Source organism: Falco biarmicus, chromosome 1 (genome assembly GCF_023638135.1).
Source record: "Falco biarmicus isolate bFalBia1 chromosome 1, bFalBia1.pri, whole genome shotgun sequence".
NCBI classification, from domain to species: domain Eukaryota; kingdom Metazoa; phylum Chordata; class Aves; order Falconiformes; family Falconidae; genus Falco; species Falco biarmicus.
This window is the reverse complement of record NC_079288.1, coordinates 113,450,652-113,477,186: the sequence shown is the minus strand read 5'-3', so window position 1 is coordinate 113,477,186 and position 26,535 is coordinate 113,450,652. Positions and strand designations below refer to the sequence as shown.

At 36.5% G+C, this 26,535-nt stretch overlaps 1 protein-coding gene across 1 annotated transcript in view; it reads left to right on the top strand.

The window, feature by feature from the left end:
• The window catches only part of HHIP (hedgehog interacting protein), a 73,896-nt gene that overhangs the window by 5,403 nt on the left and 41,958 nt on the right, over positions 1-26,535 (top strand). The window contains exons 2-4 of the mRNA XM_056362302.1: positions 2,394-2,589; positions 9,831-9,987; positions 10,766-10,967. Of these exons, the coding sequence (XP_056218277.1) occupies positions 2,394-2,589; positions 9,831-9,987; positions 10,766-10,967 (555 nt within the window). The remainder of the gene's footprint in view (positions 1-2,393; positions 2,590-9,830; positions 9,988-10,765; positions 10,968-26,535) is intronic.

The window sequence follows — 26,535 nt, the reverse complement described above, 5'->3', positions numbered from 1 at the left end:
GCTTCAGGCTTTGTTCTATTTGGCAGACAGTGACATGACTGAATTATACAGGCCACAGCATCAGAACCACAGTAACGCAAAGTAACAAGGTCAGGATGCCATCGTCCCTTAAGAAAGTCCAGCTAATGCAGAGGATTGCCTCAGCAGTGTCAACTACTGCAAGCATGTAAAGTCTGATCTCTACTACCTGCATTGCAATCCTAGGCAGTATTAAGTTCAACGTTTTATTATTGTGTATTTTGGTTATACTTTGGTTATCATTACATTTTTAGTTCTTGCCTTCAAGGCATTTTCCTTCAGATCTACCATATCTAGAACATCTGAAATTCAAGAAGGAAGATTAAGGTTAACAGTTCTGCTGCTATGCCCAAATGAGCAGTCTACCAAGAAGAGTCTAAACCTTTTCAGGAGAGAAGGGGCTGCCACTGTGGAAAAGAATTCCCCGAAGAATTCAGGACCAATGCAAACCTTTTGCCATACATGCAACATGCAATTAATCGATTACTGTCTTCAAGGTTTAAAAATAAAACAAAGGTAGGGAAACCCTTTCCAAAAGAAGATACGAGACAATTATATTCCCAAGAAGGGTCTGAAGAGAGATACTAAACCATATGTGCCAGATGTTAGTCACATTACTTAATTGCAGGTGTTATGAAGCCAAGGATAGTCTGAGGACAGATAGTCTAAAGAACAGAACATTTAATGCATTTAACAATCCTGGCAAATCTGGAGAAATCGGTTTAGAAGCCAATGGCAGCTCTTCCAGAATAAGTGTAGAAGCCAAACAGTGTTCTTCTTATCAGTGGCTCAGCTTACGCTGCTAAACTTTAGTACATGTTTCAGATGGCCTTTGGACAATGTATATATGGTAAGACTAAATCTTCCTGGAAACGGTTCATCTTCTAAATTAAGGTTCCTTTAAATAGGATTTTGTGTAACTGTACAGGCCATATATTGTGTAATATTTTGAATATCTATCTCTTCAAAACAATGGAGAGTGCATTTCTCTTGTTTGAGGTTTATGTAATTATGGTCCATAAATAAAATGCTGAGTTCAGAACTGTGTTATCGAAGTACTGCATCCTAGAAGAGAGCCGACCTATAAGACAGCTCTACTCAAACATATGAAGAGTCCTCATGCATTGAATAACTTATTTTATCAAAAGCAATTTAGGCAATTCCCTACAATGTTATGTTGCAAGGGAATGACATTCAAAAGTCCTTCTACAAATCAACTCAGAGATACGAACTTTAGCAAAACGGTGTCACTGTTTTCAAATGTGCTGTTTACAAATATTTACAAATTTTACAAAATGCGAATATTTACTGCATTAATATTTCTTAATAGAAGTGTCTTACAGTCTTTGTTTAAAACTGCATTAAACAAATAGCAGAAAGAACCTGAGTTTTGTTTTTGCATTGGATCAGATTCAGTCCCTCTCAACTGAGAACACATTTCCCACTACCCACCATTGGGATGAATGATCAAAAAACAATCAATGTGGTTAACAATAGATTAACAAAGTGCACTGTATTCAAAGACTAATAAAGACGACTATGCTGTTTTCCATTATTTTTCACGATTTGATGACATTGCGCTCCTTAGGCTCCTGTGTTTACTTAAACACATCATCAATCGTGGTTTCGTGCTCCTTCAACTACTATGCATAATATATGCTCTTTTTTTCAGGACAAAGTTACTGTTTCGATATTCAGACAAACAAGATGTTAAAAATTCTACTTTTTCACTTACAAAGTGAAATGTCTGAAAACATGCAGCTTTTCCTACCTCCAAGTAGTTTGCCTCAGAGAAAGCAAAAAGCAGAGCAGGATTTAAAATGTGAAGAAGCCAAGGCACCTGCTGAACTCCACAGCAGCCATTTCAGTAGCCAGACCGGGGTATTGTTCAAGATACACCTATTTAGAAAAGACCACGATGTAGTTTTCCTGATGTGTTTTGATGGTAGGAGTTTTAGTCTTTAAATGCTTGGACAGGTCACTTTACAAGTTAGGTTTTTAAGTATTTCTCATAAGAGAAGTGGGTAGAAGGCCTGCTGCTGTAGCTTCTCCTTATGTAAATGATCCCTCTAGTTCAGAGACTGCCTACATGATTAAGAGATTGCAGGCATGAGTCCATAAAATAACTCGAGTACTGTTATTCTTATCTGGGAGAGAGAAGCAAGCGCTTAAAATCTCACTGTACTAATGACATATTGCACATTCAATAGTAATAATTTCTGCACTTCCGGAACAGTGACATGAAACATGATGCATTTATACTAACTGTATGGTTCCACTAGCATTATTTATTACATTAGATCATGCAATTTTTTTTTTGTGTAGGATGGGGAAACAGGTCATATGCTTATTTGTTTCTGGTTTGTGGCTTGCAGATACTTTCTGTTACCAACAACACAGAATGTGCGAAGCTACTGGAGGAAATCAAATGTGCACACTGCTCACCTCATGCTCAGAACCTATTCCACTCACCTGAGAAGGGGGAAACACCCGAGAGAGAACTAACTCTTCCCTACCTGTGCAAAGACTATTGTAAAGAATTCTATTATACTTGCAGAGGTCACATACCAGGTAAAACCAATTGAAAAATATGGGGCTAAAGGATGTCTGCTTTGAAATGTTGATGTTGCCTGAGCAGTTACAGATCCAGCTCTTCACTAGGTAAAATCCCTGTTGATATCCAGGGGGGTTTGCCCAAGGAAAGACAGAATGTCTCAGGGTCTTCACCATGGTTGTGTAGTGTAGTGAGGGAAATATTTTGAGCACTTTCTCGCCACCCTTCTATTAAACCCTCCATGAAACCCAGGATTATTTGTTGGCAAAGGCACCTGAAACTATTACCTTTGCTGAAACATTAGCATGCTCATTCAAATCATGTAAACAAGCAGCTGGGCATCCAAAAGGCTATTCTAAATGATCAATAGCTTTAAAATGCAAGAAATAAAGGATGCTGGCTGTTTGCTGTAGACTCTAAAAGCTGATGAGTAAAGTGTTTTTTCTGGTTTTGTTACCCTAGAAACTGATGTTTTTTCCACAGGGTTTGAAGCCCATTGAAATCAAAGGAAGCCATTCGATAGACTTCTGTGATCTCTGAATCACTTCCAACATGCTGTTAACAACCAAATTCTTAACTAACCTAACACTTCCTCACTATAGTCAGTAGAGTTAGCTGGACATAACCAAAACCAGAATTTGACCTGTGTTGTCTAAGCAGTCACCAAATGTGTGCTATCACTTGTAACTATATCAACAAAATAACCACAGAAGATGGTTCTTTTAGAAATACTGTCTTAATGCACCCTTATATTAAATAACATCTTTGGTATTCTCAGTAGTAAACTATTTATATGTTTAAGACTGTCATTTTTAAACTATGCTTTTTTCCCTGTCCAAACACTACTTATAAATAATGCCACACAGGAGAAAATAATTGAACTGGTTATGTTTTCTTTTTTTTACTAGCAACACAGACTGGAAAAAACAGTTGATAATGATATGAAAAATGAATTTGTGAATAGTCATTTTTGACATATGAACACAACTCTGTAATATAATATAAACATATTTGAGTAAAGGGGATAGTTTAAGTGGATGAGATTTGGATGAGGGTTTTTTAATTGCATGTGTACAGTGTGTACTTGTTTTCTCTGAAATCCCAAGAGCGCAGGGATTTTTTGCAGCGTATTTTTATTGACTTGAGAAAACATTTTGAATTGACTTACTTTTTCCCTTTACTGTGGTTTAACATGTATCTCAACCCATTCAAATATGAAAATATTATTATTTTCTTTATAAACTAAGAGATGTTTCTAAGGCTTTCTTAAACCAGCTGTTTCTTGCTCTTTATCACGTTCCCCAAAGCAAAGCAGAATAGATCACAGTTGCCAAGACTGCCTGCTGAACAGCGATAACAGATTAGATATTCTAAATGTTTGGCCCGTATAAGAAGTCAGCACAAAGAGTTTTTTTGACGTGAGTTTGTAGCTAGTGCAAATGATTAGCATATTCTGCAGAGCAAGTCCCTCATCGTTGTTTTGTGAAATTCTGTGTTTCTGAGGAAACAATTTGTTTAATTGGAAAAAGTGAAAGAGGGAAAAGGGAGAAAGAAGAGGAAGCAGAGAGAGGGAGAGAATGAGAAAGAGCTGAGCAGCACAGGAGCTATAGCCACAGGAACCTCACTCCTCAGATCAACATATGTGGTGACGAATGACAAATTTATTTTTCTACAAAGTTTGTGTATATGTAAAACTGCTGAAGTGCATCAAGATGTCAAGTGCTTTTTGTGACCACCCAGGTTGCCTTGAAAGATAACCAGATGAAAGCATAACTTTAGCACTGGGCAGAGCACTGTGCTTTGCAGGAAAAGAGCTTACATACTTTAGCGTCAGTTAAAATAGGATTTTTCCTACATCAATCAGATGCTAATAATCATTCTAAATACTTGTTCTGAAAGTGGGTTGTACTAACAAAAAGTTGTTGCTTACTTACATCCACCAACAGGGTTAATTTGGTGACTTGACTGGTACATACGGTTGTTGATACCCATACTAGCACTTCCTGAAGGTATTAATTAAGTAAAATTCAGGTCCCTCTTTTTGAGAAGATGGCCTACAGGACTTTAATATAGCTCAACAGTCTTATACGTTCTAAGATATAAATAATTAAAATAACAACTTATTTGGGTTTTCCATCTTACTTGTGAGACCTGTATATCCATAATAATTTTTATTGCAAAAGAAAGAAAAAAATAGAATATGTGGAAGCTAAGTTTTCAGCTTAGCCTGGAGGGTTAAACAGAGAGTTGGAGATTAACAGGCCCCTAAACCCAAGGTCTCTTGCAATGATTCACTGTGCAATTGTTAAAAACTCAAATAATTACTCTTGCTCCATTAAGGAGCGCTAATTGTTTCTGAACACCAATACAAAGGAGTTTAAGGAAATTGCCAACTACAAAAATAATTTTATCCCTTAAGTCTTGCACAAATGAGAAATATTATTAGTGATTTAAGATAGAAAGCATCTGTTCTGGAATTGAAATTTTAGTGGTACATATTAAAGAAAAAGACTGGGCAATTATACATCAGTTTTTTTCATGACTTAGCTCCAGAAATTGATTTATTGTTCTGTCTCCTTTTTCAAAGATGAAAACTCTAGCAGATCCTTGGTTAATTCTTTTAAAGACAGCAGTTTGCCCACCAGTTATGACTGTATCAGAACTTCCTCTGATAAAGACAGACTTCTTTAGGAATATCCAGAGAAAAAGTGGACCCGATTCTTTATTCAAACACAGTAATAACAATAGCTGTTAGGATTGTATGGATATGTTAGCCAGGAGGGTGGAACGTTTCACAAAGCCTGTGAGATTAGAACTTCACTGCTTCATCCCAGTTGACCGTTGTCATTATTTCTCATCTGATCTTTATTGTAAGCCTCAGTTTAAGTGATTACTGATGGAGACACTGGAGTTAAATGACTTAATGAAGTATTTTCAATCAATATGAAATACAAGTTTTCCAAGGTCGTAAGAGAAGGCTGTCTAATATTTCTTATTAATTTAGCTACTAGAGAATGGCACGGTTGATTCTACCTTTAGGCATGAGGGGAAACTTGATTCATGCCAGTGGAAGTGTGATATATTCTAAGGAACAAAACTCTGCCCCAGCCACGGTGCGTTCTGCCATCCAAGGATGTGGGACAGATTTTGAACTATGTGCTCTCCATTATTTTCATTTGAAGAAATGGGTTCTAGATGATTGTGGGTGAATTCAGACCCAGATCTGAATCCAGGCATTACCAGAACAGATGCTTGATAAGAATTTTTAATGCCAAAGAGGGGCACCCCAATCCAAAGTGCTGGAAATCTAAGAAATTCTGCAACCCATACAACATTATCAGAAGTTCTGACATAGTCAACTAATAGTCACAATCAACATAGTCAACTTGCAGAAAAATAGTAGTGGCTCATAATGTTGCTACTGCTAACAAGAGCATCAAGGGGATTAACCTGTGTGCAGGTATGTGCAATATGTGAGTACAAGAAGAGGGCCACTACTCAATCTAAAACCAGTAGGAAATTATGTGAGCTACCACCGAACATCTTACATTTTTAAACAATCAGTCTGGAATTACCTCTTTCATTTAGTTTTCACTGAGAGTTCAGTAGAGAGAGGAGAATGTGGGGGTTTTGTGAACAAATTCACACCTATCTGTCAAAAGTACAAATCAGAAAAAAAAAGAAAAAAACCCAACAACCTACACCAAAACCAGGAAAATGCTTCTTTGACATGATACTGAACTGTATGCTTAAGATCATAGCAGGAGTAAAGCAGGTGATCCTGACCTCCAGATGCTGTCTAAACCAGTATAGGTCTACTCAGATGAGTGGATGATATTCAATCCTGTGTGCAGTGCAAACAAGGGAGTGAACAGAAACTTGGCTTGCTGTAAAGACCGGGACAAATGCTACCAGGACATTTGAATTATATATCAAAGAGAAGAGGCAGGGGGGTGGGTTAGCCGGGACTCCAGCAAAGTGGAATTTGGTGAAGGTGGTATAAAAAGGAAGATACAAGGTGAGGAATAACTGACCACAAGTATGAGTGGAGAGAGGAGGTGAGGATCAGCTGAGAGCAGGAGTTTTCCTTTGAAAAGGCTTGATATCATGCAACATATTCCTACAGTTTTTTATAAGGATGAACACAGAGAGCCTTCACTGTAACTGCCTTAACTGAAAAGTCTGTAGTTTTGGAAGACAGAAAGTTTCAAAAGCATAGAAATGTAAGCCTGTGCAAAACCTGACACATGCAACACTTAAACATTATGTTTTATCTTCCTTTGTGATTTCAGTTTTCATTGTTAACACGGGCGCTGCTCTGTCAACACATACACAGCTGGTAGGAAATTTGTAATGATATGTATAAGTCTTTCAAAATATAGTAAGTGCAGAAATTCACACAGGACCAAATGTTGCAGTCCGTATTAGGCATAATTCTCATAGAGGAGAGTGACAGAGCTGCATTTGAATAAAATCCGACTGAGCAAAATGATCTTTTTTTTTTCTCTCCAAACAATTTTACTGCATAGGGGTGCTTGGCAGGGACCATTCTTCTGGACACTGTACGAACACTGAACAAAATGGCAAACTCTACACTAAAGACCTTACAATCTAAGCATGATAAATAAAACATTAAATGGCTACAAGCAGATAAGAGAGTAGAAGCAAATACTTCTCTGTCTTCGTTGAAGCTGTTAGTATGTTGAATCTAACATACATAACACAAGCAGATTTCTTTTTTTTTTTTTTTGTAAATTACTGTGTTTTTTGTAGAACAAAATTCCATCCCTAATACACAGGTGAAACTGTCTTTAGAGAGGTTACATTTCTTTCAGTAACACAACATTTTAGAAATTTACTGACTGATTTTCATAGTTTAATTCAAACCCAATTTTTTACTAGCATTTCTAAGGAAAACAGAACATAAGCCTTATCCTTTGTTGGAACCTGCTGATGGGTTTGCTAAATACCAAAAGGCAACTGCAGTGCAACATGTACTTAAGTGCGCGATGAAATATTTCTTAGGGAAAAAAGATTTGTCTTACATATAAGAAAAGGCATTGCATAATGCACTAATCAAGACAGTTTATGTCCATTATTATTTGAAATTAATATGTACTGAGTAAACAATAGGATCATAATATGCTCTCAGTTCTTCTGATTAAAGATAACATTCAAGCCAAGAGTAGTTTATCTTTAGTAAATAGTAGATGGAATACTTCGAAAATTCTAGAAATGCTTAGAAATTCTACACCTCTAATTTGCTATTACATTTTCTTGAATGACCCACTGTGCCTAGAGAAATAAACTATTAAAGAAAAAACTCTGTATTCTTAAGTCAAATAATTCAACAGCAAGATTTTAGATTACCTTTGATTTTGGCATTGTATCTACAAGCCTTGGAATACTACTCTGTGATTATATCAGAGTTCCTCTTCGGTTGTTCCACTTGAAATTATATCTCCCATTTTCTCCAAATAACTACTATAAATTAAAACCAGCTCCTCAGAGATGATATTTACTGAAGCTCCAAATCATGGTAATTAAACTTTTACACCACAACACTCTACCATGTGTTTCCAGATACTATTTTATAGAAACCAAGGGCGGGCTTTGTCGTGTTATTTTTCCAATATTTTTCAAGGAAGATGCATATGAAAAGTATAGTTGGGTGGGAAAGGCTTTCCACTCCACAAAAATTCTGGGATCTAAAAAATTTTCCTATTCCACATAAGGAAGAAATTGAACTCTTTCGAAATTTTCCATGAAGAAAGCCACAGAGAGACCACCCCAGGATAGCTAATAAAGTCGTTGTTAGGACATTTACTTGGGAAATGGGAGACTTAGGGTCAAACTCTTGCCTGACAGATGAGGGGCATTGACCTGAATATTCCTCTTCCTAATGAAACACCCTAATTGCAAGACATTGAAGTATAGTGATACAAGGTTTACTGTCTGTTTCTCTCTTTTTCATTTAGACCAGAAGTTTGATTCTGGACCAGAAACATCATGTTAACTAAATTTTGTCAAAACTGATAATGTTTCTGAAAAAGCTTTGCTTTTAAGGAATTGGCATTTTCCAACGAGACACAGCTGTCCCTGATCAGCTCTTACTGTACGTTGTAAGCCAGAGGCTTTATGGCCAGGATCTATGGATTACTGCATTATTCACAAGTGGTAAAGCCATGCATAAATTAGGCCTCTAATTCCAATTAAGTGCTAATTCTATGTATCCGATGAGTTATGTCCTGGACCATAGTACATCCTAACACATTATGCCAATAATGCAAAGAGGAATGAAGGTAGTAACTTAAGGCATATTATGTTAACAACGTTCTATAAAATAGTACATGTATAACTAGCCAAATTCTATCATCTTAGTTTTAACACTAATAATTAAAAACTGGATAGAAATGACTAGAAATAGGTTTGCAGACAGAAACAGGTAATTTTGCTGTCATTAAACGTAATGCAGTATCAGTAGTGGCAGGGTTTTTCCTCAGAGGCTCTCATTTACCAACTTCTTATTTCCCTGGATCCTCAAACCCCTTCCCATTTTGACCTAAAACCTAAAGACAGCCTTTCATCCAAGCCAGCTTAAAGCCAGCGCCAATGCAGCTTGAGAGATATCCCCTTTTCAGGGGACGGGGGCTGAGGACACAGACCTCACCGTAGGACACTGTGTTCACCCGCTCTAACGCTTGGAATCAACCGGAGGCCTACCCGTATGTCAGCACGATGCAGTCCTCAGCAGCGCTTCTCGCATTCTGAGGCAGCTAATTATTCACCTCTCCTTTGCTGCCAGAATTCCACAAAGTCTCTGCTGCGTGTCTTTTACCAAAGTCTTCACTGAAATTTTTACTACAACAAGACACTTAAAAAAAAGTTAAATGAAAGCAGCTCAAGCTATTTTACAGCAGATACTACACTTGATTAATAGGGTTAAATTCAGGGAAAAGCATATCACAGCCTCAGCTCTGAACTTTGTCTCTTAATGTTTTCATGAGTGAACTGTAGAGTCATTTTGGATTAATTTGTATTTTTATTTAAGTACACTGAAAATAAGGTTTAATAGAATAAACTATAAAAGGTAATAGTTTGTATTTATTCAGAGCAGGCCTTTTTTGCAGATAGCACTTTGTTTAAAATGACTTCTTTTTCCACTCAATATATAATCTATTTAAAGATTCGTTTGACAGCACAAAACTGCAAACATGACAACACACTAAATATTTGTATGCTCTTTTGCATTTTTAAGGTTTTCTCCAAACTACAGCTGATGAGTTTTGCTTTTACTATGCAAGAAAAGATGGTGGTGTATGCTTTCCAGATTTTCCAAGAAAACAAGTGCGAGGGCCAGCTTCTAACTCCCTGGACCACATGGAAGAATACGACAAAGAGGAAGAGATCAGCAGGTTCATAAAGATAAATGCTGTTTAATCTGAAAAAAAAACCTTAGCAAAGCCTGTGGTTTTCACAGTGAAACAGCTCAGTGTGTGCTTATGCTCAGCAGCTGTGTTTTCCAGATGTTACTTTCTTTTGCTGCTGCTAGTGTACATCAAAAGAGAAAGTTACATTAGTGTCAAAATTTCAGTACCATTTGATATTTGCATTGCTGAAAAGGTGTTAGAATCCGGGTTTGATCCACCCTGTGGATCACATGGAGTTCTAGGAAGTCATTTCTACCTGAATTTAATATTACTAAACAACTACAGTAAGTTTATTAGTAAAATACTTATTTCATTATTTTTAATTTATTTCACTCATTTATTTTTCTTTGTGAAAATAATTAAATTAGATTCTTCCATCATAAGTCATTATTTTTAAATGGCGTTTAGAGGCCAAATTTTGTCAAATTGCTAGAATTTACTATTTATTGTACGGTAGAAATTTTGTCTTTATAAACTGTTCTCTTTCTTTACCAAATTTTTTCTCTCCTATTCCTTTAAATTTCAGATCTAAGATGAATTAATTTTCTGTCTTGAATACAAACCAAATTTTGCTCAAATGAAGTTCAAATTGATTTTCTGCTGTATTAGCTGCTTGCATACATTCAAGGAAATAATTTATTCTGGATTGTATAAGTGTGTTTTTAATATCACTCCAGAACAATAATTTTATCTTTTAGGGACATTGTTGTGTCATGGTTACAAGAAAGAAGAAATTTCTCACTATTTTTTTAAATTTTTTTAGAAAACACAAGCACAACTGCTTCTGTATTCAGGAGGTTGTGAGTGGACTAAGGCAGCCTGTCGGAGCAGTACATTGCGGGGATGGATCCCATCGCCTCTTTATTCTTGAGAAAGAAGGATATGTGAAGATTTTCAGTCCTGAAGGAGACATACTCAAAGAACCTTTTCTGGATATACACAAGCTAGTTCAAAGTGGAATAAAGGTTGGATTTTATGCTTATCTCTACCTGTTTAAATTTTAGCCCGTATAAGGGGGAAAAGGGATGAAATGTTTTTTCAGAAATTATTTTAATTTAAGTTATAAAAGAGAAGAGCCATGACAACAGATGCTGCAGTTCTATCTGGCAAAGAAGTAAAAACTTCCTTGTTTCAGGAAGGGAAAACAGCGCTTCATATAACAACCATCATAATATTTTTCTCTTTCCCTTAATTTTCCCCTCACTTTAAATTCAGAAGAAACTATCCAACATCAGCATCCCACAACATTTTCTTTATATTTTCATTCTTTGGGTTCATTTTCACTCCACTGAATCCAGCCAAGTGTTGCTGCGATTCCAGTGGGAGCTCAGGGCCTCTCCTGCCCTGCGGGTGCTCAGCAATGCCCCAGGAGCTGGACGCAGGAGGGGGCCTGGGAGTGCTCAGGGACCCCGGGAAAGGGGCAGTGGAGCTTAACCTCAAATGTGGCACAAGCTGCCCTTGGTGGGAGGCTGCTTTAAAACGGCATGTATTTGAGATGCACGTAAAAAGGGACTGACCCTCTAAATTCAGATATGCGGGTGGGCTGGTGCAACAGCTTTCATTGTGTTTAATGGGAAGACTTCCATGGTCAGGGGAGTGAATGGTGGGTGAGTGGGCACTGATGGGAATACACTGGAGGGTAGAGGTAAGAAATTACGTCTAGGTATCGGGTAAGTACTTAAGTCTGTCGGGCGATATTTTGCTTTAGAAATGTCGTAAGTGTTGTCCCATGTTGATTTTTGGTCACGTTTTAGAGTGGTAATGCAAGTAAAATCTAGATATATAAAGCAAATTTAAATTTTAATCAGGTTTTGCATAGAACAGTCAGGACTATATATTAGAAAGCCTTCATGGATGAAAGATATACTGACATACTCTTGAGAGAATAATCATAAATAGTAATTGTGACAACCTATGTTGATTCAAAATTCATCGCACATACTAACTAAATATTTTGTATTTCAGCTATAAGGGCAATAAGCCAATTAAGATAGTCTTTTTCTGAGAGGAAGATGGTTTTGGTTTGCGTTAGAGAGAGAAAAATGAAATACTTTACACCTTTTTCAGGAAAATAGCCATTTATATGATTCTGTTATTTCCTGAACACTTCCTTTTCTGCCTCTGTAGGTAACCACTACGTTCAATACACAAAAACAGAAGGGACTTCTCAGGGGTATTTTTGAACATCAGTCTAAGGCTGGTTTATATTTCTGAACCGGAAATTCTGATAGCTTGTACTTGTGAAAAACTGACACTGAAAATTTCCACAGAACTGCTATCAGTCCCAAACAAACCTTCCTTGAGGAAACTTTTACAGCTGGAAATTAGAGGCAAGACTAAATGGGAAACTGATTTTCCATGCTTCTGAATAAGCAACAGCCTGCTTGATAAGACTCTCAACAGCTACCCTCTGATTCAGATTCAACTTTTAGTTCTGTTTTAAATCAGTGATGTGATCTTTTTAGTCTTTACTACCCTAACCATCATATAGTACTCTAAACTGGACCTGTTTCAACTATAACATTTTGTGTAAATAAGTTGATGTTCTCTAAGCTACAAAGTCTAATTCAATTCCGTGAGATAACAGTCCAGTGACTGAGGGTAATTGTATTGCAGTGTTTAATGCAGGCTGGCAAGAACGGGGGCTTTATGTACTTCACAGGTAAGGAGAAAGGGAATGTGCCTAGAAGCAATACTCCAGCTCTTAAATAGAAAGGGGAAAGAATTTGAGGAATGAGTATATTATAGAAAATAATAAATAAATAGAATAAAACAAAACTCACATAATCCAAGTGGTAGCTTTAAAGCAAGGGGGTTTAAAACATTTTTACGTTTATCCCCTGCAGTCTGATTCCTATAATCATTGCCCATGGTCTTTTACTTATAAGGATGGGAGATCACTGTGAGAACAGTAGCAATTATTCCATGAAAATAGACTACTTGAAGGGTATTTGATTTGACTTAGTTGTTGTACACTGTAAAACTAGAAATCAGTAATGGAGAATACTATGTGGATAGATAATTTTCCAGCAGGCAGTGCAGATACTGTACAGCCAGCAAGTAAAAAAACCCTGACACTATCTAAAATACTGCATCCACAAGGAAAGTGCGAGAAGCGCCGAATGTGTTCTCTGTGCCTACTCAAGAAATGCTTGGAGCGTCAGATATATTAATTTGAATGTATACATTTTGCTTGATGTGCCTGATTCTTCTTATATAGTGGTATATGTGAAAAAGTAAAATGAAATCAACGAAATTTCAGTTGTCCCTGATCAACATTAGGTCTCTGTATTCCAGCGAAGTGTTTTGCCAAGGTAACATGTTGCCTTTTTTGAGTCCCCTGTTCATTTACACAGATTCGTAGATGTTAACCCAAGCATCTAGTCAATTCCTGTATAACTCATCCATATAATGTTACTCTTGAATTAGCACAGAGACTCTTCATTGAAGTAAACAAAAACTGTTCACCTTTTCCAACCTAGGAGCAATGGTAGCCAGAAAGGGCAAACAATTTTTTTTCCCTAAAAGTAAGTGTAAAATTTTTGTCTCTTATACCCAAGTGTCTGAAAATAGAATTTTCTCTTAATTTCTTTTCTGTATCCGAAATATGAACAAATACTTAACTCTAGTGACAATAGCAAAACTATTTTTTCAAACTTTGACAGATATATGTTGTATCAAGTAAAAAAAAATAAATTATGCAGCTATGGTTGAATGACAGGTAATTTGCATTGATGCCTCTAAAAAGCATTTTGGACAGCTATCCCAATAAGATATTTTTAATGTTGATAGATAGAATGAAATAGCGGTCATTGATTTTCTCTCTTTTTCTACTGTGAAGAGGAAATTTAGGAGTGATAAATTGTTACATTGTCACAAAGCAGCAAATCTGTTGCATGATGATTTTCCAAAGAATATACTTAAAACTGCCTGGAGGCTGATATAACCAAGAAACAGAAGCGACTTATTTCCTTCACAAAGATACTCCTGAACTTTAGTTCTGATCTCACTAACAACATTTTCACTCATCACAGCACTGACAGTCAGACAAGGAGGAAAACACTGTACAAAAACAGAGGAGGAGAGGTGACTGCATTATATAGCAATCACCCATGATACCCTCCTAAGAAGATGCTGTTTTGTTCCTCTAATAGAACTAATGGTCCCTGTGTGGATGAAATTCGTTTGGAGGCCCTAACATTGCTGTGAGCAAGCTTGTAGGGTTTCTTCACTGTTCCTGCTAACTTAAGCACATAAATAGGATTATTTGGAGCTGCTTCTTGTCAGTCACTCCTGTGAAGGTCTGTAGATATAAATGGAAATCAAGAAGAGTGGTACAACATGATGCATATGTTTTATTTGTCCATTGGCTTTTAATGTTTCTTGAAGTCATTGAGGTCTCTGCTTGAAAATTGTTTCTGCGGTAAAATCTACTGACAGTTATGTGATTTAATTTTAAGGAGTTCTAATGAAAGAGAAGAGGTGGTAATTTTATATGCAGCCAGTATCTCAGAAGGAATTAGCACAAGCTTGTAGAAGTATTTCATAACAGAGAGAGATGCCATGAATGGATGATGGTAACTTGTGCTTCCTGGAAGCCCTACTCAAGAGGAAATTGAAGGATTCTTGAAGGTTAAATAATAATAAAAAACCAGCTCTGAAGAACTTGAGAAACAGTTTTTCTCTGCACATCTCCCAATTTCTAATTCTCTTTGACAGCACGATTAGCAGGAATACTTTTGGTATTCGATTTTTCAACTTAGTTTTTGGAAGCCATGAATGTATCTTAATGAAGGAGTTGCTAATTCAACATCAGTGGCCCTCTCCAATGTATTTTATGTCACACTGGCTACATAAGTATTGCAGTATGTGTGCATACTTATCCTTTTCTTCCCTATCTCAAGAATGTGGTGAAAAGAAGGAAGCTGTGTGCCTTGGTCTTGGCCCAAAGTTGAGTAAGGATATGAGTGAGACATGCACCTGGAACTCAAATCTAGGACATGCACCTGGGCTCAAGTATTTAGGGATATATAGCCAGCCCAGCGTAGTGGAGAAAATACTGATTCCATCACCTGTGCCTATTAATATTACTAAGTACCCTGAGTATGTGGCATGTGTGTAGAAGAAAAGAATAAGCATTTACCAGAAAAAAAACAAACCACCAAAACTAGAAGTCTGCTTCCCTGTTCTGGTGATTTACTGCTCCATTATGTTGTGGTGAAGAGAGCTGTTAGTCACAGAGCAACATTTTACAGTTGTTCCTTCGAAGTTATGTAGCAAAGACAATTTTTTAATGAAAATACTAGTCCCCATTTTTCCTTGCGGACTGATTTTCACTACCATTATTTTCTTTTTGTTTTAAACTACTGCCAAGTAGAAGAGCGGCAGAAAGTTTAAATGAGAAGCTATTGAACTGGTAATACTTTGATTTCACTGATGTTTAAGAACTTAATTATCAAGAAAAAATAGTCCTGATGTATCTGAATGTATTGTTAAAAAATCAGGCAAAATAATTAAATGCTTTAAAAGTATCGGGCAACTATAATTCTATCCCATAATGCACTCAGCAGAAAAAAAAAAAAGGATCAAAACATTCTAAATACTTGAATTTAATGATTTCTTGAGAGGTAGCAGTGCTGAATATATTATTACAAGATCAGTCACCTTGTACTCAAGATTGTATGTAACTTACACAAAAATGCTGAATGTGGTAGCAGTTCTCCAAATTTCCTTACTCTGGTGGCTGTATTTTATCATACTAACTGTATTATTTCCTAAGATTTGGAAACCTTTAGATTAGTAGCAGCCATTATAAAATGTAACACAACCTATTACATCAATTTTCACTCACTCTTTTGTCTCCTGAGCCCAAAAACATGTATTGTCTAATATATATTGTTGAGAAAGGAAGGCATCAAGGTATGATTTGGCAACAACAAAAAAGGAAGAGCCTACCACTTCTCTTGGGAGTTAAGTCCTATAATCACATTTCAGAATACTTCCTGAAAAGCTAAATAGCTCTAGGGCTGAACTATTAGTCCTTAAATTATATTTGCAGTCTTTCCTTACAATCATTCAACTTCCCAATATCCTTTCAAATTGAAGGACCTCAGAACTGTATAAAGTAGCCAGATTTACATCTTATTACTGCCAATGGTGAAATCAAGTCCCTGTAGTTACATGGTAGTTTTCTACTTATAAATCCACCCACTGAACTACCTCTTTAGGCATGGTATTGCAGTTGGGCTTCGTGTTCAGTTGCTTGTCATCGCTGATCCTGAAGTTATTTTCCATTTATTGCTACTTTTTTTGATGGTGACCAAGCTCTGGTATAGCTCTGGTGTGTATCTGCTGACTACAGGGTCATAAATTGTGCAGCCAGCAAGAATGGCTGCATTCTGTTGTACTTTACCTCACATAGTGCCTCAGGTAGAATCCCCTACAAAATAGGTATCCTTAACATTGCTGTTACAGAATTACCACTTGTACTTGTGTAGAGGTCTTTCTTTTTCTTTTTTTTTCTTTTTTCTTCTTTGTTTCTTGAGCTAGTAATAAAATACCCTTAGTACATCTCATGAGATCACTGTGATAAAGGGCAAAGCTTCTGAGGAAGTAAAGGGCAGGGAAGGGAAGGAAAGGGAAAAGGGACAGAAAATCTCAATGAAATGGTATTGGAGATCACTGTTAAGAATATATGAATTAGACCCCTTGACTTCCATCACCACCTTCTCTACTCCAAGACTGTGGTTTTCCTTGTCAGAATCATGTAAAATCCTAAGCCATAATCACCTTTTTATTTCATCTTACTTTCAAATTAGTCAGTAAGACTAGTTTATTTATTCTTCTTAATTCACGAAGTTTTTTACAAACTATATTCCTATATAATTCCTTGTAAATACTTTAGCAGCCTATTCTCTTTGCAGTGAAAGAAATACATAAATATATGACAACAGTTATTTAAAGTGTACACTCAGCATAATTTCCACGTAATAGTTTTAAGAAGAGTTTAAAGTTACGTATATTCCGTACTGCGTGTTGGTTAGTTTCTACATCAGTACGCAAGTACTTTCAGTCCTGCAAAGTCTTATTCAGGAGTATCAGGAGCAGCTGAGGGAACTGGGGTTGTGTAGTCTGGAGAAAAGGATGCTGAGGGGGGGAATCTTACTGCTCTCTGCAACTGCTTGACAGGAGGTTGTAGTGAGGTGGGTGTCGGTCTCTTCTCCCAAGCAACAAGTGGCAGGACAAGGGGAAACAGCATCACATTGTGCCAGGGGAGGTTTAGATTGGATATTAGGAAAAAAACATTCACCAGAAGGGTTATCAAGCATTGGAACAGGCTGCGCAGGGAGGTGGTTGAGTCACCATCCCTGGAAGTATTTAAAAGGCATGTAGATATGGCACTTGGGGTCATGGTTTAGTGGTGGACTTGGCAGTGCTGGGTTAACAGTTGGACCTGATGATCTTAAAGGTCTTTTCCAACCTAAACGATTCTATGATTCTGTGAGTGATCCAGTGATTCAGGTAGGAGTCTTCTGTGGTGCCATGAAGAGTGCTGTGGAACACAGCAATTCGTATGTTCAGTATAAGGCTATGAAAGTAGACTGTCAGGTAATAAATATGCTAACTATGCTGCTACGAGCCAATTATTTCAGAACTTCTCAGGGTCAAATGAGCACCTTGTCACCATAAGCACCTTTTTGCAGGAATGCAGGATTAGTAGTGAAACTTCTACTATGCCTTCAGTTTTTGTATCACAACATAACATTTAATCACATGAATACATGTTGCTCAGGTCATTCAATATAAAATACAAATTTAAAAATAAAAAAAATACCACTTCCAGCACTGTTACAGCACGTTTCAAGGGGCTTATAATAGGTTGTGCAGCTTTTGCAGTGGGGAGTGCTGCAGTACAATACATCAGTGATAAAATATATTTAAAAATTAGTGTATGAATTGAATCAGACTGTTGCTGCATTGTATGCTTAGTACTACCATTGATAAAACTCTTCACATATTCCTCTTGACAGTGGAGACGTACAGTACAGACCTAGGTTTACAGATACACTGCCCATCAATACCCACAGGATTTATGTTACTGACAAAAGACCCACAATTCACACAGTCCATGCTAACCCTTCCATCCAAGTCCAGTAATTTCAATCATTTTATTTTCCTCTAATTCTTATGTGGACAATATACGGTGAAATCGATGAACCTTTCTTGAACTTTTTTGCCTTGACATCACAGAGCAAGCTGGGCTTTCCTCCACTAAGCTCAAGGTTATGCTCTTGGCAAACGTTATCTGCTGCTTTTTGCTCCCTATTAAGCCAAACTTATAGCGGCTACTAAATTTGTGACCAGTTAGTCCCAAATGGGAAAGTTTTGATGCATAGAGAGAAAAGGGAGCAGTGGAAGGATGTACTTTGCTCCTGGCTTTAGGAAACAAATAATCTAAATTTCTTCCTTCTACAACCCAACAGGCCTTCAACCCAACAGTAACCCTTCAGAGTTACTCAGAAACTTTGTATATGAAAAGTCTGGAAAGTAAACCCTCTTTTTTGTACCAGACCAAGCTCTCATCTGTCTATGAAGAATAGGGGTAGTGCTGTAAAATAACAATGTTAGAGTATAGAATATAAATATGACACATATCCTATTATGAACAGTGTAATATTTCATTTTCATTTCATCCTACAATTAATTCCACTGATGCTAAGCGTAAATTCTATTTGCTGTCTTGCTTCTGTACTTCTAATTAAGACTAGTTAAGTGGCAAGTCCATTTCAGACACCTGCATAGGTCCAGGCAGAGTGGCAAGGGAAATACAATTATTCGCATATAACAGTGATATGTTTTGGGATATTCTTTGGTGTTCTGGAACTCTACTTTCACATTATGACAGGGGAGACTCTAGGACATCTTTGGTGAGAAGCTGAAATGCTATGTTGTCTGTTATTCCAAAAATGACAAGGCAACTAACATACACCTCAGCTTTCCACTGGAGACTGCAGAGGGAAATGATGATTATTCTTCAGCACAGGACTTGCATGTGAAGTCATGTGGGCTCACAGGACACAGGGGTTTCTCACTCACTCAAGAGGTCAGAAGAGCTGCAGTCAGACTTGCAGCACAACAGACGTCATTTCCGAGGCCACACCTCACCTGTGACCTGGCCACTAGGAATCACAGTTAATTTGTTTTATATGCCTTGGCGTAATTGGGGCAGAAAACTAGGAAAGAAATAATGGTTAAGGTATGCAAATGGCCCCAAACAGGACATTTAAAAAAAAAACCCAAACAAACAAGTAGAATGTCCTCATTTATAACGACCTTAAACATTAATGAAATAGATGCAATGCACGCAGCACAACAGCCTGGATGAGAATTCAGACACCTTGATGAAAAGGAAGATTTGTTTGTTTCTTAGTGATAAGTTCTTTATGATTTTTGAGAGGGTGATCATACTTCTGTGAGGACTTAATATACTTCAACTGTATTCAGAAATGAAATTTACAATCAGTGTTTTAAGTGAGGACTATATAATGACAGTGAAATGTGCCTAGATTTATCATTAACCATTTGCAGATTTTGGTTCTCATCCTAATAGGGCAGAACAGTCCTTTGAAAGAGGCTGTATCTTACCACCATATAGCTCTGTTGCTTGCACTGAAAATAAAGATTCTTACAGTTCTGAAAAGCATGTGCCAAAAGCTCGAGAGACCTCTATTTTTGTGTGAGAGACTGCACTAGATAACCATATGTAAAGCTAGCAATTGTGGAACAGTGCAGTGACTCTCAGGTTGTAAGCTGACCAGATGAAGAATTGCCAGTTTATTCTGAGGAAATTCGAATCAACAAAACATAATCATTTCTGTTGATTTTGGGTAGCGTGTCTTAGATTTGAGGAGCTGAGAGGGGAAAGAAGATAATACTTTATCATTTTACATGCACATGTGTAGATTTTAATGTTCTGTGTTTCCTTGAGAGGAATCCCATGGTGCCAATTAACCTAACTTATTCCAAAACAATTCTCTGTTTGGAAAGAATAATTTTCATTGTGGGTGTTCCATGAAATTGTATGCCTTATACCCTGTTATTACTGAGATGTGTGCAGTGCAATTGAGAATGCCAGTTTCTTTTCCATGCACTGTATAGATTATAGCTGTATCCCACACACAGTGCTAGATAATCCCTACTTTAATTTTGTTATATGTACAAATCCTTTTTGAACATTTAGCGGTTTTAAAAATGTAAAAATCCATCATCTTCTGAAACTGCATTTGTTAAAACCAAAAGCTGAATTTAGAAGTGATCAAAACCAATGAATAACATGGTAATTATCTAATTAAAAGGAAATTATTGCGTTTGCTGAAATATAGCAGGCAGGTCATGATATCCAACACAAAATGGCAAAGAAGGAATAAAGTTGTGCAGAAAATTCCATGGGTTTTAGCCAACACAGTTTCAGCCACATGTTTTTCTTTAATGGGAGGAGGTTTAACCGTCCACTAAGGCTCCAGGATTCATCATCTCCTTAAGCTCTTGGACACCCCAAAATCCGTATTGAGGTCCTAGAATTCTCCAGGGAACCCATGAAGTACTGGAGCTCTCAAAACCAGCACTGTGTCCTTGAGACTTCTTCCATTTACTTTCCTGTCCATCACAGCTACGTGTTTTCCTCTGGTGTTATATTCCTTGTACTGTGCCATACAGAAAATGGGTCATGTCTTTGTCTTGAAGGAGATTAAAAATTGAACAACATATATACTTTCGTAGTTAATACAGCCCAACTACTATTCCTAGATATACTTCCCCCAGATGCCATGAAACAATTTTCCTCTATATCCTCTGACACACATTTTCTCAGAAGCTCTTAAGTCCTATTCCTTAGACAGGATCAGCAAGTTGTATTGAAGGAGGAACACTTCCTCCAACACAGCATTGGTAATACTATCATGTTTTCCACCCATTTTATCCCCTTTGCAGTTAAACTGGACAAATGATCTGTCCCTAATTTAATGGTTTATATATCATTTTAGTTTTAAAAACCAGTCAGAACTAATTTTTCCCATTACCAAAAAAAACCCCCCAACCCCTCCAAAAGATGAAACCACTTAGTAGCTGACACTTATTTTTGTTCACTGTCAGTGTCTGCCTGCATTCTCATATTGCTGGAATTTTAAAAGAAATTATTCCATAAATCTCAATAAAGTAATACTCTCTCTTAGATTTAATTTGGAAAATGGAATATACAATCTGTGGGAGAGAGGTCTGCAAAATACTTTCAACCATTTGTTTTTAATTTACAGCAGATACTTTTTAAAACCTTGATCCATCTTCACTGGCATTGAATCGCAAAAAAAAAAATACAGCTGAATTGCAACAACTTTAATTCATGTAATAATCACTATTTTTATACTAACTGAATGCCTTGAAAAGAAATAAAAGAGGGAGTAAATCACCAAAACTTTTGTATTTTTGACATTCCTAAAAACTATGTGAATCTTTATCAGCTACATTCTCAATCACTGCAACAGCCTAGAGGCAACATACCAGAAGTGCTAGTAGGTGAACGGATCTGAGTCACACTGTTTTGTGAAGGAGAAAAGACATTTTTTTTATATCAAACTACGTAAGAAAAGTACTTACTTATACTTGACGTGTTTGTATCATTTTTTAGAAGTGTGATCAGTTTTCATAAGGAACCACATTAGAAGGAAATTAGCTCCTCTCAGGACATCGTTTCAAGCTCTTCCTTAAAGAAAACAGATACCTTCCCATTACAAACTGAATGCTTACTTGTAGCTGGTGAATGTAAAATAATATTGTCACCTTACAGGAGCCTAGTTGAAGATGTGACTAAGTACTGTTGACTTGCCTTATTAAGTATCAGATAACATTTAGGTATGTTAATGTATGCACTAAACCTTGAACACTTTAAATATCTAGTCAAATAAGTAAAAGTTCAGATTAGAAGGAAGGCAACACAAAATGTTGGCAGCTTCCATTACTGCTATTTTCCTCCCCAGTAACTGCCTTACAGGATACAACAGGACATTATTGTCAGGACAGTATTGCTATAGTGACTTTTTGAGGGCAAGAGCACAAAGTCAGTGGTCTCATCTAACTAGCATATGTATGTGCGTGTAAATAAGTCCGTAAGTTCAAATAAAACTTAACAAGCCACCTATGAGATTACTCAAAGTCACCCCTACAGTTACAGAGCACAGCCCTGCCAAATACGTTGAAGTTCCAAATGTCACGTCAAACATTTGAAGCAACAGACAAATCCAGAAATAGAGAATATTAAGGAACTGCCCAACAGAACCTAGCCTCTGTTGGGTTTGACCGCCTCCGCGGGGTTGCTCCTCACTGAGACAAACCAAAACTAATTCACAGGCAGTATCCATGTTTCTCCAAAGGCCTGTGGGGCTGGGAAGGCCACAGATAAAATTGGATCAAACCCTTTATTTGCAAACGCTTGGTAAAAAAATGTGTAATTGATTACTTAATTTAAGAGTAATTTCAGTTCTTGAAGCAGAAGCATACAAAACTGTTTTTGCTGTAGTTTAATGAGTCAGTATTTTGCAACTTGCAACAATTTGCACTTCTTGTACAAATTACAGTTGCATTCTCATTACAAATTATATGGACCTTTTAATAATTCAGGTTTTGAAATAGCATGTTAAATATGTGTGTGGCACAAATAAAAGTACAAAAAGAACATATTTCAATACAATTCATATAATACTTTATTTAGTATAAAATTTATACACATTTTATCAACGTGTATAGATTTTATTATATTTAACTACCTGCATAAGTATTTCAACTTCCAGGAGTAAGTATTCACAGGAAAAAATAGTGGCAAATGACTAAGGGAAATTAACTTAATTGGCTACTTACTAACTAGTAACCACTGAAGTCGCTTTATGTGAATGGTCCAAAAAAAAAAAAAACCAAACAAAATGCATGAAAGAAACTACCAATCTACTCTCAATCTGAGCACTGCTAAAATTATCCTTTAATAAGGTCTGAGAATTCCTACCTTTGTTCCATAAAACAAAAGTCTACCTTCAACAACCCTCAACAAAGTGAACAGTTTAGAAGGTGAAATGAAACATAATGAACTAGAATCCTTAGGACTGGGTTTGATTTCTTCGATATTCTTAAGTGCTATAATTCATCAAAATACTAATTACAGATGTTTTCGTAGAAAATGAAGATAATATCTTATTCACCTTTGATGTACTAGATATGCAGTGAAAGAGAGGTTTTCGGAAAAAAAAACCAGCTCCAAAAATGAAGCACCAGGTTTCAAAACAGACTCTGCAATGTGCGGACTGGGTTAGCAAATGTGTGTTGTCACTTAGCAGTAACCAGTGATAAAATAGAAAGTGCAAAGGGTATTGCTTGTATTATAATATCACTCTGCCTGCAATATTCAGAGAAGCTCCTGAGGCTGGACTGCACTTCTCCCATTAAGTTTCCTTGTTTCCAGTGTTAATTCTGCCCATTTGCAAAAAGGTAAATAGTGTTTTCTTAATGCTGTCCTCAACTACATAATTCTTCATTTGATCAGAAACTAGTGGAATTAGGGTTTGTGTTTAACTGATTAAAGGTCTTGAGTCCAAGATACTCTGTGTTTCAGTTCTAGCTGTTTGAAACTTTATCGTCTTAATTTTGAGACTGAACATACACTGTGCTGTTCTAATTGCACTGGCTTTTTGCAAAGAACTTTGTACTGGATTCAGCCAAGTTACAGGGTTTCCAAGATCATGGTCTTGGCTCAGGATAAATGGAGCCAATGAGCTAAACAAATCCCTGCTTTCTTGGTTCTTATAGTACAAGAAAAATGGAAAGAGCAGAATACTTCTACTGCTTTATACAAGTGAAACAATCCTGGAAGTTGCAAAAATATAAGTTAACTGTATTTATATCAGCAAGACACACTATTTCAGAAATTATTTTTAGCTTTCTTTTGAAATGGGAACCACAAATTGTGACATTAATGAAGCAAACATTTCTCACTTGGCAAATTTAAGAAAAAGTTACATTAATCACTATGGGATTTAAAAGAATAAAGAAATTTAGTCTAGTACAGACAAATATTAGTGTTATTATAACATGTAATAGTAATAGCTGTCTTGCACTGTGCTGAACGAGGATACACATGTCTGTATTTGTTTCAACTTCTGTTACTGAGAATGCTTTTCTAATGAGCTAGATTTTAAAATTGGGATTGAAATAAATGAGTAATGGAAAATAAAAAGAAAAGGGACTTCTAATCAGGAAAACAGTGTGCATTCTTTCAAAGTCATGTTTATAAGCTCAGAGAAGCAGTGGATCTAGTTCAAAGACAAACCGTATTTCAATCTGCTTTTCAAAACTACCATACAGTTCATTACTAGTTTGTTTTCAGCTGAATCTTAGCTAACAACAACTGATTTCTTGAGATGCATTACTGTACATCATAACGTGCTTTCACTTGTAAGGTGTCACAGTTTCTATTTACTACAGGTCACAAAATCATTAGTTTACAGTTTGGATTTCAGGGGGTTTTTTAATAACATAAGGCACCAACTGCTGTTTCCATAAGCTTAGGCTCTCAGCCATGGGAGAAGCAGTAATTTGCATTTTCTGATTTAACTAACCATAGGATATTTAACCTGCAAGAATTCAGGCAGCACAGACATGAATTGCAACACGCGCAGAGTTAGACGTGTAACTGACCTCCCAAACATAGAGTTTGATTCATGCACAAAGAAGGAATATTTGAATTTAAAAAACTCCATGTGGTTTCACTGACAATTAAGCCCTTTAGACTTTAGGCACTCTTAAAAGTGCATTGAATAAACAGTTATTTCCTGGTAACATTTTCATGTATATCAAAGGCACATTATTTTTAAGCTCTCTCAGTATAATACTGGGATAGTGTACAGACAACAAAGACAATCATTTGTTACAAGAATTCTGGGATACTGAGAGGGCAAACCTAGTCTTGATGCAGGTCTTGCGTGAAATATATGAGTTGATTCAGGAAGTTAACGCGGCTGAACCACTACATAAAAGTGACCATAATATAATTAAGTTCAACATCCTCCCATGGGATCCTACCATGAGGTAATAATATTACAGTACTTTTCAAAAAAAAGGAAGATTTTTATATTGAGGAAGTTAGAAATAGCCTGAAGGGGAAAGTTAGGAAATTAAAATCTGTAGAAGCAGCACGGAGGTTCTTTAAAAGTACCTTATTAGACTCAGAGAATGTATGTATATACTGGAACAATTAGGAATCAAGAAGGTGAGAAATACAGCGAGGTACAAGGGAATGTTCAGGCCCCCAAAAAATAATAATCCCATAATAAAATGGAAATCCAACTCAAGTGACAATAATAGAACAGAATATAAATTCAGAACACCAGAGTTAGGGTTATATCCTGCCTTTGTTTCACTGGCAAAGTAAGTAGGAGTTTCCCATAAACATTTATGGTAGAACAACATTCTGAGGTCTGTGAGGAAATTTAAAGAACAAATAGGGAAAAATAAAGAGAAATTTTTAAGACATTGTGATAAAAGAAGAACTTCCTCAAGCTAGGTGATGGTCTTTGGCAGAGGCTGGTTAGCTAGACCAACAGGGTATAAAATCAAAAGATACAGGTTGATTTCTTTGCATAAGAGAGACTGGGAAAGACACAGCCTATACTTGGTGTTTAACATTTCCCACGTCTCCACCTGTAGGCTGACAAAAAAAAGAGAAAGATACATTTTGGAAAGCACCAGCATAAATTGCTCTAAAAATAAGTGCTCTACAGGAACTGAAAATTGCAGCAGTTGAGATACTGAAGTTGCACAATTTATTTTTATAAAATTTAACTATTATTTGTGAGTCTGGCTGTAAAAGGGCTCTGAAGGTCATCTTGCAAATTACAGAGAAATGAGAACCTAGAAAAATCCTCGGTGAGAAAAATTAAGAAAAATGTAAAATTAGGTCAAAAAAGCATCTTGTGTAAGTGTTAATTTGCTGCCACAAACAGAATTCTGTCAAAGAATTAGTAAGGTCACGAATAAAAACCATTTTACATTTCTAGAAGTTTTTATACAGGGTCTCTGAAAAAAGTAGTATGAGAGATTGCTGGTCATAAAATTAAAAAAAAAAACCCACTGTTGTGGTTCAGACTGCACTCAGGGAAGAACTGCTCCATACCAGTGCCTCTGGACATACCTCCAGTACACTGCTGAATTAGGAGGTGAAAAACAAATAGAAGAAATAAATAATATCTTGAAAAAAAATTTAAAATGTGTAAGCTAGTATTGCTTCCAGAAAATCAGCTGTTACTTTGAAGAGCTCACGATAACTAAGTGGCAGAATTTGCTGGTGATACAATAGTAGAGTACATTGGTAGGAAGTCTAGAGAAATTTTCTAATCTAGGTTATGGCGCACTAAATTCAGTACCTCAGGAAGAACCTTTAAACACATAAAGAGCTCTCACCTTATTCTATTCTGTCCTGAAAAATATTTTAAGAAG